The sequence below is a fragment of the Marmota monax genome, unplaced genomic scaffold (genome assembly GCF_021218885.2).
Source record: "Marmota monax isolate L192 unplaced genomic scaffold, Marmota_monax_Labrador192_F-V1.1 WCK01_AAM20220418_F8-fsc00008, whole genome shotgun sequence".
Lineage (NCBI taxonomy): Eukaryota > Metazoa > Chordata > Mammalia > Rodentia > Sciuridae > Marmota > Marmota monax.
The window spans coordinates 1,386,606-1,404,598 of NW_026694432.1; the positions used below are offsets into that span (position 1 = coordinate 1,386,606).

At 33.7% G+C, this 17,993-nt stretch overlaps 1 protein-coding gene across 1 annotated transcript in view; it reads left to right on the top strand.

The window, feature by feature from the left end:
• Agbl4 (AGBL carboxypeptidase 4) overlaps positions 1 to 17,993 on the top strand; it is a 1,469,059-nt gene that overhangs the window by 716,135 nt on the left and 734,931 nt on the right. The window contains exon 4 of the mRNA XM_046468734.2: positions 8,935 to 9,029. Within this exon, the coding sequence (XP_046324690.1) occupies positions 8,935 to 9,029 (95 nt within the window). The remainder of the gene's footprint in view (positions 1 to 8,934; positions 9,030 to 17,993) is intronic.

Here is a 17,993-nt window from a genome sequence, read left to right on the forward strand (position 1 = left end):
TGTTCTGCTCCATTCCCCTTCTACCTCTTGTGGCTGTCTTCTCACAGGTTTTCAGTGAGGTAGTAAAACCTTCTAATGTGCAATCTGCAAACCATTGGTTTATTATGTCTGTCAGGCTGCAGTGTTGGGGTGAACATTTTGACAATATCCAGTAACAAGACACAGGTGCAGTTGATTAACAAACTTTGTTGGTTCCCTGTGACTCCTGAACATCAGCTATAATAGATAAGGATTTCTTTTTCACACATGATTATCTATACTCCAGGCTTCATGTTTTCAATACATCAGTCCCAGGATTATCTGGCATTCTTTTGAGGAATTTGGGTGGCAACTTATAGGTTTACATGAACAGGAGACTTAATTTTATACATGTGAATATATATAATTTCATACATATATATGTAATATATATAATTTTGTATATGAATATATATTCTTACATATATGCATACTTATGTATACACACATGTATGTATCTATGTCCATATATAAATAAATGAACATGTGTGTGTGATCTTTAATTATTTCCTGAATATATTGTCATAGCAATTATATTTAATCCCAATCATCCTTCTATCAGATACCTATGATTTTCCTCTTTATAGATGGGGAAAACAGGCTCAGAAAGATGATAACACATGTTTAAAGTCACAAAGTGAAAAGTAGGCTTGGAACTCCAATATTTCTTTGTTCAATGCAGGGGATCAGATTGGGCTCAGAGTAAGCAATATATAAAAGCGTGGAATATGCCTCCTAGGTAAAGTAGCTGAGTGGTTGAACAGAGTCTTAGATGTTAACTGTAACTCATCCCCATGTGATCTGTATAACCTTGTATGTGTCATGATAGCCAGGAAAATTCACCCTAAACTGCTGTGTTGTCCTGCCCAAGCCGCACTAGTCTGGGTATATGATGATACTGTAACAAGACAGCTTTCCTCCACTTGATCATGCTCCACAACTTTGTATACTGTGTAGTATAAGAACAGGTTAATAATAAGTGGTTGTCTTGAAAGGAGTTACTGGCATCATTCATATGAAAACTACTTATGCCTAACTTAAGCTATCAAATTCATTTTTAAAATTGAAATATAACTGGTGATAGTATAAAGCTAAAATGAATGATATGAAAATTACTAAGGAAAGAAGGAAAAAAAGATAGCAAGGGAATGTTCAATTGAACCAAAAATGTTCAAAAATAATAAGAAGCATAAAAAAAGAATAATGAAAAAATAACCAATAAAAGACAAAAATAGAAGTCACCGCATATAAATGAAACCATATGAAACTCTAAAAGGAGAATATTGAATAGACATTTGTTCTAATTAAAGAATATCATAAAACTACAATTATTAAAGCAATAGTAAACTATCCCTGGAATAAAGATATAGATCTATGAAAGTGCAATGGAAGCACAGAAATAAGTACAAGCATATAAGAATTTATTTTTTGGAAAAGTTAGCATTTGAAATCATTTACTGAATAAATGATGCTGGAACTACATGTTAATCTTTTGAAAAAAATACATTATGTTGCCTCTTCATATTTTGTACTAAAATTCCTAATGAACTAAGGATACATTAAATTTTAAATTAGGGAAATTTCAAATATACATAAAATAATATATAAACCTGTAAAGACCTATCACTAATATGAAACACAGATTAATACTTTGTCATCCTTTATATTTTCCTTTCTGTTTTTTGATTTTGACAAATATAATACTGCAAATATAGTAAATCCCTGTCTTTTTCCTTCTCTTTTCCCCTAGAAGTAACCACATTTTTGAAACCAATGGATATTATTCCCATGTATGGTTTCATATTTTTATCATCCATGTATTACATTAAATTGTAATATTGTTTTGTGTTATAACTCTGTTCTTTTAACTAGACATAGTTTTGTATGTTTACCAGAAATGTTAACTGCCCCTCTACTGCATTCATTTTAAATGGTGAATAGTATTCTATTGTACTAAAGAGCCACAATTTATACATTTTCTCCTGAGTTAAGTGATTTAAGGTTTTTTGTTTGCTTGTTTTCTTTTCTTTTTTCATTACTGGGGATTGAACCCCAGGGCTTGGCACATGGTAGGCAAGCACTTTATCACGGAGCTACATTCCCAACCCTAGTTGTTTTGCTGTTACAAATGCATAGTGCTATAGTGAACATTTTTAAATATGTCTCCTTATAAAATGTGCAAGGTATGTCTTAGAAGAATATGTAGACATGGATTAACAGAGTCACAGGTATAAGCATCTTTATTTCATTGTCAAGTTCCTCTAAAGAGGCTCTTTTATTTTACATGCTCACTAGCAATATTCATATTTACTATTTGCCACATAATTCTGAGCATTTTATATTATCAGATTTACTAATTGTTATGGTTTGATTGTGAGATTTCCTCTCAAAAGCTCATGTGTGAGACAATGCAAAAAGGTTTAGAGGAGAAATGATCAGATTGTGAGAGTCTTAATCTAATCAGTGAATTAATCCCTGATGGGATCGACTGAGTAGTAACTGGAGGCAGGTGGAGGTATTGCTGGAGGAGTGGCTAATTGGGGACATGGCTATGGGTATATATTTTGTGTCTGGAGGGTGGAGTGTCTCTCTCTACTTCATGATCAATATGTGAGCTGGTTCCCTCTGCCACACTCTTCTGCCCTGATGTTCGGCCTCACCTCAAGCTCTGAGGAATTGAGCCAGGCTTCTATGGTCTAAGACCTCTGAAACTGTGAGCCCTCAAATAAACTTTCCTCATTTAAGGTTGTTCTGGTCAGATCTTTGAGTCATAACAATGAAAAAGCTGACTAAAACATTAATGTATACTGGTTTCATGGATAAAAAGGAATTTCATTTTTAAAAAATTTATATTTTCTCAATTGCTAATGAGGTAATTATCTTTTTGCATATTTTTAGAATTTTCCATTTCTTCTATAACTTGTCTGATTACATTCTTGGCCTATTTTATATTGGATTATTGATCTATTATATTGTGATTTACAGGAATTTTTCATAATTCTATAAAGAATTAATCCTCATCACATTTCTTCAGTCATTGGCTTTTATCTTCATTTCTTTATGTTACTTTTTGGCATAATAACAATTTGGTAATGTGATCAAATGTATCTTTTCTACCATGATTATGCTTTTGGTCTTTTATAAAGTCCTTACTCAAAGTCAATAAAATAATCTTCTCTGTTTTACTATGTAAATTTTATTACTTAATCCATTTGAATTTATTTTGTATTTGGTGTGAGTAAGAATCTAATCTGTTTTTTTCTTTTCTTTTCTTTTGTTCCCTGTATGGGTAACCCATTGGCCCAGCACCATTCATTGAAAGTTCAATACTTGATCTGCAATGCCATTGCTGGCATATGTTAAGTTTGTTCCTCGGGTCTCTGTTTTGATCCACTAGTCTATCTCTATAGATCTGTAGCAATATAAATCATATTATTTTAATTGCTATAACTTTATAGTAAGTTAGTTCCTAAGTCTGTAGTTGAAATTTTTGCTTTCTTTATTCCCATAAAAATGTTTTAATAGGCTTTTCAATTTTTTAGTTTTATTTATTTTGGTATTTTTTAGGATTTGCTTTGACAAAATGTTGCTATGAGCATTCTGTGGTTTCTTTTGGTAATATAACTAGAAGTAGATATGAGAAGTAATAGAATATACTACATTTTTACTTTGTAAGATATGACAAAGTGTTTTGTTGTCAGTTCTTTTATATTTAAAAGTTTTTCATTGGTACATTGTGATTATACATAATAATGGATTCATTATGCCTTATTTGTACATACACATAATTTGATTAACCTCATTTTCTGGTACCTCTTGTTTCCCTCTTCTACTCCCTCTCCAAAACAAAAAAAAAATGTTTTGTTGTCAGTTCTTTTATATTTAAAAGTTTTATATGGATTTTATATCAATGAATTCTAATACTTTGTAGATCTTTTTAGGATATTCTATATACCTAATTATTCTGACTTTGTATAGTTTGCAGATATTTTTAGGATATTCTATATACCTAATTATTCTGACTGTGTATATAATAAAAATGTTCATTCTTTAAAATACTTTTTCTTGCATTTGTTTTATTGCCTTATGGCATTGGCTGGATAACTTGTAGTACTTGATTGAATATAAATTGCAATAGTACTAAAAGATATTATTTTCTTATTCCCAAATTTAGGTAAAATGCCTTATCATTTTCATAATTAAATATGATGTTACTGTTGCTTTCTTTTAAAAGAATTTCTAAGAGAAGGGTATTGTGTTAGTTAACTTTTTGTTACTATGACTAAAACACCTGACATAGGTGTTTTCCAGAGGAAAGAAGTATCTGGGCTCAGAGTTTCAGAGATTCAGTCCATGGTTGTACAACTCAATTTCATTGGGCTTAAAAGGTAAGGCAAAACATCATGGTAGAAGTGCTGCTCAGCTCATGGCAGAAATGAGGCAGAGATAAAGAGAAAGAGAGAAGGGAAGAAGTGTGGGGAGAAGAGAAGATAAACACTTTTAGGACACATCCCAGTGACCTTTTTCTTCTCACTAGGTCCCACCACCAAATAGTTCATTCAGTAATCAAATGGATTAATCCACTGATAAAGTCAGAGCCCTCATGATCCAATCATTTACTAAAAGCTCTATCTTTGACACTTGCTGCTTTGGGACCATATATTAAATATATGACTCTTTGTCATATGGGTCATTCCTCTCCTGGCCCCCAGAATCTCATACTCAGCTCACAATGCAAAATATATTCAGTCCATCTCCAAGAGTTCCCATATTCTTAAAACTTCTAGGATTGCTAAAAAGTCCAAGTCCAAAGTCTCCTTTGAGGCTCAAAGCAAAACTCCTGGCTGCAAGCCCCTATAAAAATCAAAAGAAAATTACATACATCCAATATATAATGACACAGCATAAACATTTCCTTTCCAAGAGGGAATACGTTTTAAAATCTTAAAATTTTTAGTTGAAACATGTGACTTTATTCCCATAATAATTTTATATGAGATTTTATTTGAAATGGATACATGCTGTTCCTGATAAAGGCTTTTGAATGATGATCTCTTTAAAGCTATTATAGCCCCCATCAATGAGAACTATTGATAAAATAAAGTGATGCAGGGCTGGGGTCTTGGCTCAGCAGTAGAGCGCTTGCCTAGCATGTGAAAGACCCTGGGTTCAATTCTCAGCCCCTTGTAAAAATAAATAAATAAAATAAAGGTATTGTGTCCAACTACAATTTTTAAAAAGTAAATAAAGTGATAAAAAGTTCAAAACTATTTAAATATTAAACTATTTGAAATTGCATTTAAAGAAGCATCCAACAGTTCTTTCTTTTCTTTCAATCATAGCTTCAATGTTGAAATTTCTTACAAAAATCAAATGATTATCAAATCTAATCAAATTTTGATAAATGTTTTAAAGTAATAAAATATTTAAAAGTAATGATGAAGTTTTAAGTTGCAGAATGTGCATGCATATTTAAAATAGTCCATGCAACTAGTTTTAGCAAGAGTAAGTGGGAAATTTATTCATGATTGGACAAAAGTATTGGATATATATTAAGACAGAATCAAGGCCATTGCCTAGGACTACACATAGGCTCTTCACCATACTCTTACTGACAATGGATTATGCCTTGGCCTACAGCTGGAATTGAGTTTGTCCTCCTCCAGTAGCACCATGAGCCCCTTGTTTAGAATGGGTAGTGCTCCAGGTCTCACATACGTCTACTTTGAGGACTGTAACCCACTCTTTGCTTACCAGTGTGCCACAGGTCATTAAGTAAAGAAGATTGATATAGGGAACCATAATGCTAAAACTGGAAGCCTGGGCTTAATGCTTAAATATAATGAGGAATGCAAAAGAAAAGAGCTGGTTTTATTTAAGACCAAGGAATAGGCTCAATAAATATTGAGCACTTATTCTGAGTTAGGAACAATGTGCCAGCTGATTTACTTACATTATAATCTCTCATATTTTTAAATATTTATTTCTTTTAGTTGTACAAAATATCTTTGTTTTATTTATTTATTTTTATGTGGTGCTGAGGATCAAACCCAGGGCCTTGCATGTGCTAGATGAGCACTTTACCACTGAGCCACAACCCCAGCCTCCCATCCCATATATTTTTAAAACAACTTTTTAAGGACACTGTTACCATCCCACTTTTGGATTTAAATAATCAATATCCACAAAAAAATTATCTTGCATAATCTCATGGAACTTGTGGGAGAACTGGGTTTCAATCCCAGTTTATCTGACTGTAAATTTCATAGTCTTATTGAGTCAATGGACCTGGCTCAAATTCTACCACTGCTAATTATTTGTTACATGATTTCAGTTTACTTAATATCTCTTACATCATCTGTAAATAAAAGGTAACAAATAGTTACTGTATCAAAAAGTTCATTTTATATATATATAAAATCTCCTCAAAATGAATGAGATAATGCATCAGATACAAGAGCCTCTAGGGTGTGGTCCAAGCATCTATAGTTTTAAAAGGCTATGGAGGTGATTCTAATCTAGAAGCAGGACATTCTAATATGCAAAGCGCTAAATTAATGTGAACAGAGTGCTTAATTCAGAAATTGGTACATAGTAAGTGCTCAGAATCTTAGTATTGTAGTTGTAGTTGTCATTACCATTACCTTGTAGATGCAATTTCTTGTGATGCATTTTGTATAAAATAAATAAGTGAAGATTAAATATAAAATATGACAAGATGAGATTTCTTGCAATGCCTACTTCCAAATACCTTTTGTACTTATCACTAACCACCACCTTGCTCAATGACTAGAAAATGTAAAAATGCATGGTAAGGGATGATGTTAATTTTTGTATGTGATGTCATAGAGGAAGTATGATCTTTATGATAAGGATTTTTAAGAATTAAGTCCTAGTTCTACCAGTTAAAAGTTTGGGGATTTCGGGAAGGCAAGCCACTTAGCTTTTATTAGCTTTAGTTTATTCAATTGTCTAAAATTGAGCTAAGATGAATAACTTTGTATGAATGGAGAAGCTAAATGATATAGGACACCTAACACACCTGAGAAATTTTCTAGGCACAGAGTAGGATGCTAATAATAAATGTTCTACTTTATTTTCCATTTTTTATTCACTAGAAATGGATTTGACACCTGGAATCTCAGAGGAAAAAAGGGGGATTATAAGCCCTGTAAAGTTCAAAGGCTGTTTGTCCTTTTGATATTGATTAAAAAAAAAAAAAAACAGACAGTAGCCAAAACCTTGGGAGAAGTAATTGAACTGACAACTAACAGGCATAGGTTTAAATAATGGAACAGCCTTGGACATATTTGATGACTTAATTTAATGACAAAAGGGTGGTCTGAAACTGAAATGCCTAGAGTTGGTCAGGTCAATGACTGGGTCTTTGAGGAGAAAAGCAAAGAAAAATTATTTCTAAGAGCTTATTTCATGGAACAAATTATTTTATGATTAACCCAAATGTGAAAATGGTGTTGATTTTCTTGTTTTAACAAAATGAAATTTTTTGTAAAGGCTTAAAATTTGTCATCATTTTTCTTAAATTTTTTTTAGTTGTAGATGGACACGAAATCTTTGTTTATTCATATTTTATGTGGTGCTGAGGATCGAACCCAGGGCCCCACATATACTAGGCAAGTGTTCCACCACTAAGCCACAATCCCAGCCCAGCCATCATTTTTTTAACCCTTACTTAGGAAAATAGACTTGGTTATAGTTATGGTATTTTAGAATGTTGGTGAGCATCTGAAGGATTAAAATATGGATATCTTATCTTTTGATCCCCTGCACTTAAATATCAAATCTATCATTTATTAATTATATGACTTTGAGCAAATTAGGTAACCTGAGACTTGACTTCCATGTCTTCAAAATGAAGATGTTAACATTTATTTACTACAGTTATAGAATATTTAAGATTTAAAATGTATATGAAATCCCCTAGCACTTCACACAACAAATCATTATCAAATGAAATAATATATAAATTTTGATGCTTCCATTGCTTTGTACTGAAAGACTTTCCTTTTTCTATTTATTCTGGCTGGCTTACCTCTAGCTTTATTCTATCCTTTGGACTACTTCAGTGGCTTTTTAATCTTTCAATCCCAAATTTTGTCTCTTTCACAGTCTTCTCTTCCATCTTATGATGAAGCTTATTAAAACAAAGTTCTGATTTCTTTTATCTATACTACTTTCCTGGAAAGACTTTGTGCATTGAGAACAACCTACTCCCCCATTTTAAAGGTATGATCCAGAGAGGGGAAATAATGTCTTTAGAATCTCATGCTGAGATTAGGGTTGAGCCCTGGACCCCTGGCCCATAGCAGAGGACAACAAAGGAGGTACAGAAGAAGACGTATATCTCTAGGTCTAGTCAAAGGTACCAGGTATTTGGAGAAATTTTTTATTGTAATTTTGTACTTAGTTATTTTCTTTAGTGTTGTTGAATTTAAAAAATATTGCTGTTACCCTTATGGTAATATTCATTTCCATGCAAATTCTAGGTCAGCCTAGAGAGGACAAATTTAAGAATAATTAAAACTTACTTAGCATTCCTATTACCAAATGAGATTCCAAACCCTGTATATACATTAATTCATTGAATTCCCATCTGAATTCCATGAGTTAGGTACCCCTAGGTTTCTGGGTTCCAAAGCTAACTGATACAAACTTAATTATACTAATTAATAGTAAAAGAATATAATCTCTAAACTTATATGCTTAGCTGGCATAACACATTGCAATCCTCTGAGCACTGTTTATCCTTATTATACTGTTGGCCACTAAGCTGTATGACTTCCTTTAAACTTCCTTATTTTCTTTCTTAATTATCAGGAAATGGCAATGTGCATAGTATAGCCATTTAATAAATTCTCCCCCCCCCCCCTCTCTCTCTCTCTCTCTCTCTTTTAGAGGGTCATTTTCAACATTGTTAACTTCAGTAAAACCAAGAGTCTTTATAGAGATGGAATGGCCCCTATGGTGAAATCTACCAGCAGACCAAAATGGTAAGTGACTCACAGAACGGAATCCCTTCTTGGTTAGAAAATTTGACTCAGGGCTCAAATTTATCTTTTGTATAGATAAATTGTCAGCCTCATTGTCACTGATAAATATGAATAAGATAAGTTTCTGAATGGGCTTTGTCTGTACTCTAGGTACTACTCTTTGAAACTGATGGGAGCGTGATCCCATGCTTGGAATGACCAATCTGACCATCATTCTTTCATGAATTTATAGCTTGATATTATGTAAATAATCCTGTTCTGCTTGCCTTTTATCATGCTATCTTTAGAGGCATAAATAAAGTTGGTTCTTTTCTTCTTTTTTTCCCTAGGCTAAGCATAGATAATGAATAATAACCTGGGAGGACATTGGGAACTATAGTAAATTTCTTTTACTTTGTTTGGTTTTTGTCATGTTTTTATACAGCTGTTGTATTTCTCATGAATGTTAAAGTTCTATTTGTCCCATCATAAGAGTGAGGATTGAAGGGGTTGGCTAGGATTAATAAGAGTGCTGCTGTGGTTGCTGCTGCTGATAATGATGACAATGATGACAATTATAGTAATAACTACTCCAGTTACTGAGACATCATTCTTTGTCAGATGCTTTACTTTTCCTGTTACTACTTTCACATTTTTGCAAGGATATTTTAAATATCACTGTACTGCAGATTAAAAAAAATATGATACTAGAGAAAGTTAAGTGCCCTCTCAAGACCATGAATAGTAAGGGAAGAGGCCTCTGGTATTTATATTTCCTCACACTGCTTTTCTAACCAATTCATCCATCCATCCATCCATTTATTCATTCAGCATACATTGATTGAGTGCAACAAAATAAGAGTTTTTAAAGATAGAAGCCAAGTATTAATCATGTACCACACAGTAGGTGTTAAGTGAATGCTTGTTGAACTAAACAGAATTCTTTATGGGAATTTACATGTAAAGTGCCTGGCACTTGCTAAGTGCTCAATAAATGTCATCTATTATTAATAGTATTATGTAAAACACTATACAAATGCAAGGAATTGTTAATATTATTCTAGCTTTGATCCCTGTTCAAATTTTAATGACTACTGAGAAGATAGTCTCCAAATGTCTATATTTATAGAAAACTAGCAATTCATAAATATTGAATTGTGCTTTTATCTACAAATGATACTTGGAAATTTTCTATAAATGCTAGGCTGAGAAGCTTAGGTTTATAAAAGTGCAGACATTTGATGATGATAATGAAAACTGTTTCTTAAAAGGTAGAAATAATCTCCCTCTCCATGCTTTTTGCTTTGCTGCATCAAATGAACTAAACTGCCTCACTTTCTCTCAATCTCTTTCTGACAGTGCTGTCTGTGCAAGCGGTAGGACTTTGATTTGAGTCTCTGAATTCAGCCCAAGTAGATAATCATAGAACCCATTCCTCTAATAGGCATAGGTGGAGATGAGTACTTCAAACCAGTAAAAGGACCTCATGAGCGATCCACTCATTAGAGCCTTCAAAAAAGATCATATTTTTTTCATTTTTTTTGTGTTGGAATCTTTTTTAAAATTAATTTTTTCAATTTATATATGACAGTGAAATGCAATACAATTCTTATTACACATATAGAGCACAATTTTTCATGTCTCTGGTTGTATACAAAGTATATTCACACCAATTTGTGTCTTCATATATGTACTTTGGATAATAATGATCCTCACATTCTACCATCATTTCTAACCCCATGCCCCCTCCCTTCACTTCCCATCCCACTGCCCTATCTAGAGTTCATCCATTCCTCCCATGCACCGCCTCCCAACCACTATGAATCAGCCTCCTTATATCAGAAAAAACATTAGGCATTTGTTTTTGGGGATTGGCTAACTTCACTTAGCATTATCTTTTTCTAACTCCATCCATTTACATGCAAATGCCATGATTTAATTCTCTTTTATTGTTGAGTAATATTCCATTGTGTATATATGCCACATTTTTTTTAAATCCATTCATCCACAGAAGGGCATCTAGGTTGGTTCCACAGTTTAGCTATTGTGAATTGTGCTGCTATAAACATGGATGTGGCTGTGTCCCTGGAGTGTGCTGTTTTTAAGTCCTTTGGGTATAGACCGAGGAGTGGGATAGCTGGGTCAAATGGTGGTTCCATTCCCAGTTTTCCAAGGAATCTTCATACTGCTTTCCATATTGGCTGCACCAATTTGCAGTCCCACCAGCAATGTATGAGTGTACCTTTTTCCTCACATCCTCTCCAACACTTATTGTTGTTTGTATGCATAATAGCTGCCATTCTGACTGGAGTGAGATGAAATCTTAAAGTAGTTTTGATTTTCATTTCTCTGATTGCTAGTGATGATGAACATTTTTTCATGTATTTTTTTCATGTATTTGTTGATTGATTGTACATCATCTTCTGAGAAGTGTCTGTTAATGTCCTTAGCTCATTTATTGATTGGGTTATTTGTTTTTTTTTTTTTTTTTTTTTTTTTTTTGGTGCTTAGCTTTTTGAGTTCTTTATGTACCCTAGAGATTAGTGCTGTATCCTGTGAAGGGTAAAGTTTTGCTCCCAAGATGTAGGCTCTCTATTCACCTCACAGATTGTTTCTTTTGCTGAGAAGAAACTTTTTAGTTTGAGTCCATCTCATTTATTGATTCTTGATTTAATTATTGCACCATAGGAGTCTTATTAAAGAAGTTGGGGCCTAATCCCACAGGATGGAGATTAGGACCTACTTTTTCTTCTATTAGACGCAGGATCTCTGGTTTTATTCCTAAGTCCTTCATCTATTTTGTGTTGAGTTTTGTGCATGGTGAGAGTTAGGGATTTAATCTCATTTTGTTACATATAGATTTCCAGTTTTCCCAGCACCATTTGTTGAAAAGGCTATCTTTTCTCCAATGCATGTTCTTGGCACCTTTGTCTAATATAAGATAATTGTAGTTTTGTGGGTTAGTCTCTGTGTCCTCTATTCTATACCATTGGTCTACCAGTCTGTTTTGGTGCCAATACCATGCTGTTTTTGTTACTATTGCTTTGTAGTATAGTTTAAGGTCTGGTACAGTGATGCCACCTGCTTTACTCTCCTTGCTAAGGATTGCTTTAGCTATTCTGGGTCTCTTGTTTTTCCAGATGAATTTCATGATTGCTTTTTCTATCTCTATGAGAAATGTCATTGGAATTTTGATTGGAATCTGTATAGTGCTTTTGGTATTATGGTCACTTTGATAATATTAATTCTGCCTATCCAGGAGCAATGCAGATCTTTCCATCTTCTATGATCTTCTTTGATTTCTCTCTTTGGGTTCTGTAATTTTCATTATTTAGACCTTTCACCTCTTTTGTTGATTCCCAAATATTTTATTTTTTTAGGCTATTGCAAATGGGGTGGTTTTCCTCATTTCCAATTCTATTGATTTGTCACTTATATAGAGAAATACCTTTGATTTATGGGTGTTGATTTTATATCCTGCTACTTTTCTGAATTCATTTACTAGTACTAGAAGTTTTCTGATGGAACTTTTAGAGTCTTCTAGGTATAGAATCATATCATCAGCAAATAGTGCCAGTTTGAGTTCTTCTTTTCCTATCCCTTTAATTTCTTTCATCAGTCTAATTGCTCTGGCCAGTGTTTCAAGAATGATATTAAATAGAAATGGTGAAAGAAGGCATCCCTGTGTTGCTCCAGTTTTTAGAGAGAATGCCTTCAATTTTTCTCCATTTATAATGTTGTTGGCCTGGGGCTCAGCATAGATAGCCTTTATGATGTTGAGATATGTTCCTGTTATCCCTAGTTTTTTCTAATGTTTTGAACATAAAGGGGTGCTGTATTTTGTCAAATGCTTTTTCTGCATCTGTTGAGATGATCATATGATTTTTATCTTTAATTCTACTGATGTGATGATTACTTTTATTGATTTCCATATGTTGAACCAACCTTGCATCCCTGGGATAAATCCCACTTGATCATGGTACATGATCTTTTTGATATGTTTTTGTTTTTGATTTGCCAGAATTTTATTGAGAAATTTTGCATCGTTGTTCATTCTGTCAGGGTTCTTGACATTTTTCAATATAAATGAGCCCTTGCATATATATTTTAATACCTTAAAATGTTTAAATTTGTTCTCATAGTCACTGTTAGAAGACTGTTAGTTATAGCCATTAGTCAGTTTTGGAGCTTCACTAATTAACTCAAAGAAACCTGACAAAGTTTCAATTTGTTGTAGTTTATCAAGTTAGTGAGACAGAAATTACCATAGCAAATAAAGTTATTTGTATAGCTAATCTCTTCTAATTTTTACTTTTCATTCCTGATCATGGATACAAAGCCAGTCACATTTTTTCACAGACTCTTTCTCTCAAAGCAGATGTTTTAATGTGCTTACTTCATAGGACTTTATGGAACACCTTAAAGTGCTTTGTATTGCATTAAATATTGGGATGGGTAGGTGAATATGCCATAAAATGGAACTTTCGTTTTAGCATTTCTATTAACTAATTTCTACAGGTCATCATTATCATTCTTGTCAATGCTACTCTGAATTTCTGCCCCATTGGTATTGACTTTCTAGGACATTTTCCTGTTCCTTGTGTTGATTACCAATACTAGAACTTATGTCCCTGTAGCTCTAATCCCAACTATTTCAAGGTTAGACAAAGAAGTGGCCATGACCATTTAACTCTCAGAACATTAGATTTTAATGGCTCCAAGAAATCCATAGCAATTCAGATTCTACACAATGGCCTAATTGAAGTCTAACAAATACCTTGTAGATCACATCTCCAGTCTAGTCCTAATTTCAGTTTTTCCTGTATCAAGACAACCACTGTAACAAAAGAAGTTTCTGTTACTTTTCTTGTTCAGGGTTTTAACTCCTGTTTTTGTACCAGGGATTGAACTTAGGGTCACTTGACCACTGAGACACATCCCCACCCCTTTTTTGTATTTTATTTAGAGACAGAGTCTTACTGAGTTGTTTAGGGCTTTGCTAAATTGCTGAGGCTGCCTTTGAACTGCCGGTCCTCCTGCCTAAACCTCCCAAACCACTAGGATTACAGGCATGGGCCACCATGCCCAGCTGAGCCACTGGGCCCAGTTTAACTCCTTTGATATTCCAAATAAATCATGGAAAAACTTACATCACGATGAACATTAAAAGTATTAAATTGGCCAGAAACAGTGGTACATGCCTATAAATGGGGGCTATAACTGATCCAAAGACCTTTAGGTACAGCATAGGCCTAATAATCGGTTTGTAGAAAGCAAATGAACAAAGGACCAAATGAAAACCCATTATGGCAAATATATGGTCACTCCAGGCTGTTCTGCATTGAGGAGATGAAGTCAAATACCTAGATACAAATGGAGATGGAGAACTTGAAAGATTCAGAGGTTTTCTCTCTGTTTTAGTTCACTTTAATTCTTTTTCCATATGAATCCTCTTAATTATTGTGGTCAGAGCTTTGTAGCATCAGGATTCTATACCAGTAACTCATTAGTATATGTTTACAGTACCCCAAACTCAGTTTGCTCTGTGCTAGGCACTGCTGGGAACTGGCCTAACATGACAGCTGAGATCTTCTTCCTCTGAAGAAATTGAGGCTAGGAATATTTGCACCACTAGTAAGTGGCAGCCCCAGCTGTTAAATTTCATAACTAAGTTAATTGCTTTTCTCATACTCCATGCATGGGGGTGGCAGAAAGGAGCACAAGAATCAGGGAGATGTCTGTTGTTTTATGGCTTTTTTACATCTGAAATAACTTCTGTGATTGGCTTTTCCATTATAGTAGTTTAATCTTAGAAACAGCTTCTATTTAACATATTTTTATTTTGCATCTACTCTGTTCTAGATCTTGGAGTGAGAAATATGAATCTGATAAGGAGTCTGGCTTTGAAACTTTTACTTTCTGAGGTTGAAATGAAACACAAATATAAGTAGGTACAATATAAGGAACATTGTACCAAAAAAACATTAGGGAGGTATGTAAACCATTCTGTAGGACTAAAGAGAGAAAGAAAAGACACTATTAGGACTGTGTGGGAAAAAGGAATTCATATATGGAGCAGGTGGTATTTCAGCTGAGTCTGAAGGAATAATACATGAACAAAATTAAGGAAATGAGATTCAAAGGAAAAGAAGTAACATGATGAGCCATGCTACCTGTCTTATGAGCCTCAGTTTTTGCACTTTAAAAAGTACATAATAGTACTCTTTCATCAAGTCATTATAAGGACAAATGTGGAATGTACATGTAACTGCTTTGTAAAGTCTCAAGTGTCTTAACAACTAAACAAATTCCCTGTTTTTTTCTCTTCCCTTGATTCACTCAACACTGATTATGTGAGCATTATTCCTTACCTCCTCCCTCTCACCCTTCTTCTCTTCCTTGAATCTGTCAATAAATGCTTACTGAATAGATATAATGTAGCAAAGACCATGGAAGTCATTAAAACATAATACTGACAAGAGAGATATGTTTATTATTCTCATGGCCTATGTTATTTTCATAGCTTATAGTCTACTTGGTTGAACATTAAATATGTAAACTAGTAAAGTGGGATAACAGTTACAATAGAGGGAAACCACTGGTCTAGTGATTTCAGGATTCAGTATTAAGGTATATAGTATTTAAGACTTAATCTACTCCAATAAAAGAGCTTCCTTAGAATGTATCATTTATGCTGAGAGCTGAAAGATAAATGGTAGGTGGGTAAATGTATAAAGTAGAAGAATGCATTTGAAAGCAAAAACAGTGAGAGAAAGCATTACATCTTTGATGACAAAGGCAAATGTGATGGAAACATGAAACTGTAATGAAAAAGTTATTGGAGAGGTAGATAGAAGTATAATATTGGTGAGTCTCATAAGGTACGTTGAAAGAATTGTACTTGATTCTAATGTTAAATGGAAGGAAATAGAAGGGATTAAGCAGAGATAGGACATGATCAGAATAGAGAATATCCTGAAAAAGAGAACAATTATTTGGAGTTCTTGGTAATTCCTTGCACTGTAGGTGATGATGGATTAAGATGATAACAGTGATGGTGAAAATAAAGGGATGGTATAAGGGATGCTGGTATTTGGATCAACTTTGTGATTGTGTGGAAAATAAAAGGGGGGATTCCTCAATGACTTGGTTTTCTAGCATTTATAACAGAAAGGATGATAATGCCATTTACTGAAGGTAGGAACCATAGGAGAAAAGACTGTTTTAGAATACTTTGTTGTATATGGAAGATTTTAAGTTTCTCCTTGAAAACATTGAGCTAGGAGTGCCTGGGAGACATTTGAGCAGAAATGTTAAGTAGGTAGTGAATGCATAAATGCACCCAAGAGAGTTGCAAATTCAGGAGTCAGTAGTGATTACAATGGATTGTAACCACAATAGTAGTAGCAGATGTGATGTACCAGGGAAGTCATGTGGAATGAAGAGAGATTAGGGCAAGGACATGAGAAATTCATTCACTTAAACCCCTGGCCATGCTAATAAAGAGGAAAAGAGAGAAAACTCAAATTAATAAAATACAAGAAGAAAATATCACAATGGACACGTCTGAACTACAGAAGATAATTAGAAACTATTTTGAAAATTTATATTCAAATGAAATACAAAATATTGAAGACAAATTTAACAAATTTCTAGAGACATATGGCCTACCCAGACTGAATGAGGAGGTCATATATGATTTAAAAATATCAGTTTCAAGTAATGAAATAGAAAATGCCATCAAAAGCCTACCAACCAAGAAAAGCCCAGGACCAGATGGGTTCTCAGCCAAATTCTACAAGACTTTTAAAGAATATTGGTGTTAATACTCCTCGAAATATTCCATGAAATAGAAAAGGATGGAACCCTTCCAAACTCATTCTGTGATACTAATATCACCCTGATACCAAAACCAGACAAAGACACATCAAGGAAAGAAAATTTCAGACCAATATCCCTAATGAACGTAAATGCAAAAATTCTCAATAAATTCTGGCAAATTGCATACAAAAACATTAAAAAGGAAGTGTGCAATGATCAAGTGGGTTTCATCTCAGGAATGCAGAGTTGGTTTAGCATATGGAAGTCAATAAACATTATTTTTCATATTAATAGACTTAAAAACAAGAATCATATGATCATCTCAATAGATTCAGAAAAAGAATTTGACAAATACCACACCTCTCCATGTTCAACAAACTAGAAAAACTAGGGATAGTAGAAACATACCTCAACATTGGAAAAGCTATATATGCTAAACCCAATGCCAGCATCATTCTAAATGGAGAAAAATTGAAAGCATTTCCTCTGAAAACTGGAACAAGACAAGGATGTCCTGTTTCACCACTTCTATTCAACCTCATCTTTGAAACTCTAAAAAAAGCAATTAGACAAAAGAAAAGGCTAAAAATAGGTAAAGAACTCACTATTTGCTGATGACATGATTCTATATCTAGAAGACCCAAAAAATTCCACCAGAAAACTTCTAGAACTAATAAATGAATTCAGCAAAGTAGCAGGATATAAAATCAACACCCATAAATAAAACACATTCCTTTACATCAGTGATGAATCCACTGAAAAAAAGTAGGAAAACTACCCCATTCACAATAACCTCAAAAAAAATTATGAATCAAGCTAACAAAAGAGATGAAAGATCTCTACAATGAAAACTACAGAACACTAAAGAAAGAAATTAAAGAAAACTTCAGAAGATGGAAATTAATATTGTCAAAATAGCCATACTACCAAAAGCATTATACAGATTTAATGCAATTCCTATTAAAATTCCAATGACATTCTTCATATAAATTTAAAAAAGCAATCATAAAATTTATTTGGGAGATTCACCCACACTTGTGTGGGTGGGTCACAGGTGAACAGCAGGTATGTCCACCCCTCTCACAGCAGGGAAGACACCCACCAAGGCCTAGCCTCTGGTGCAGGACCACCCCTTCCAATCAGCAGACTATCAGGAGCTGAGAT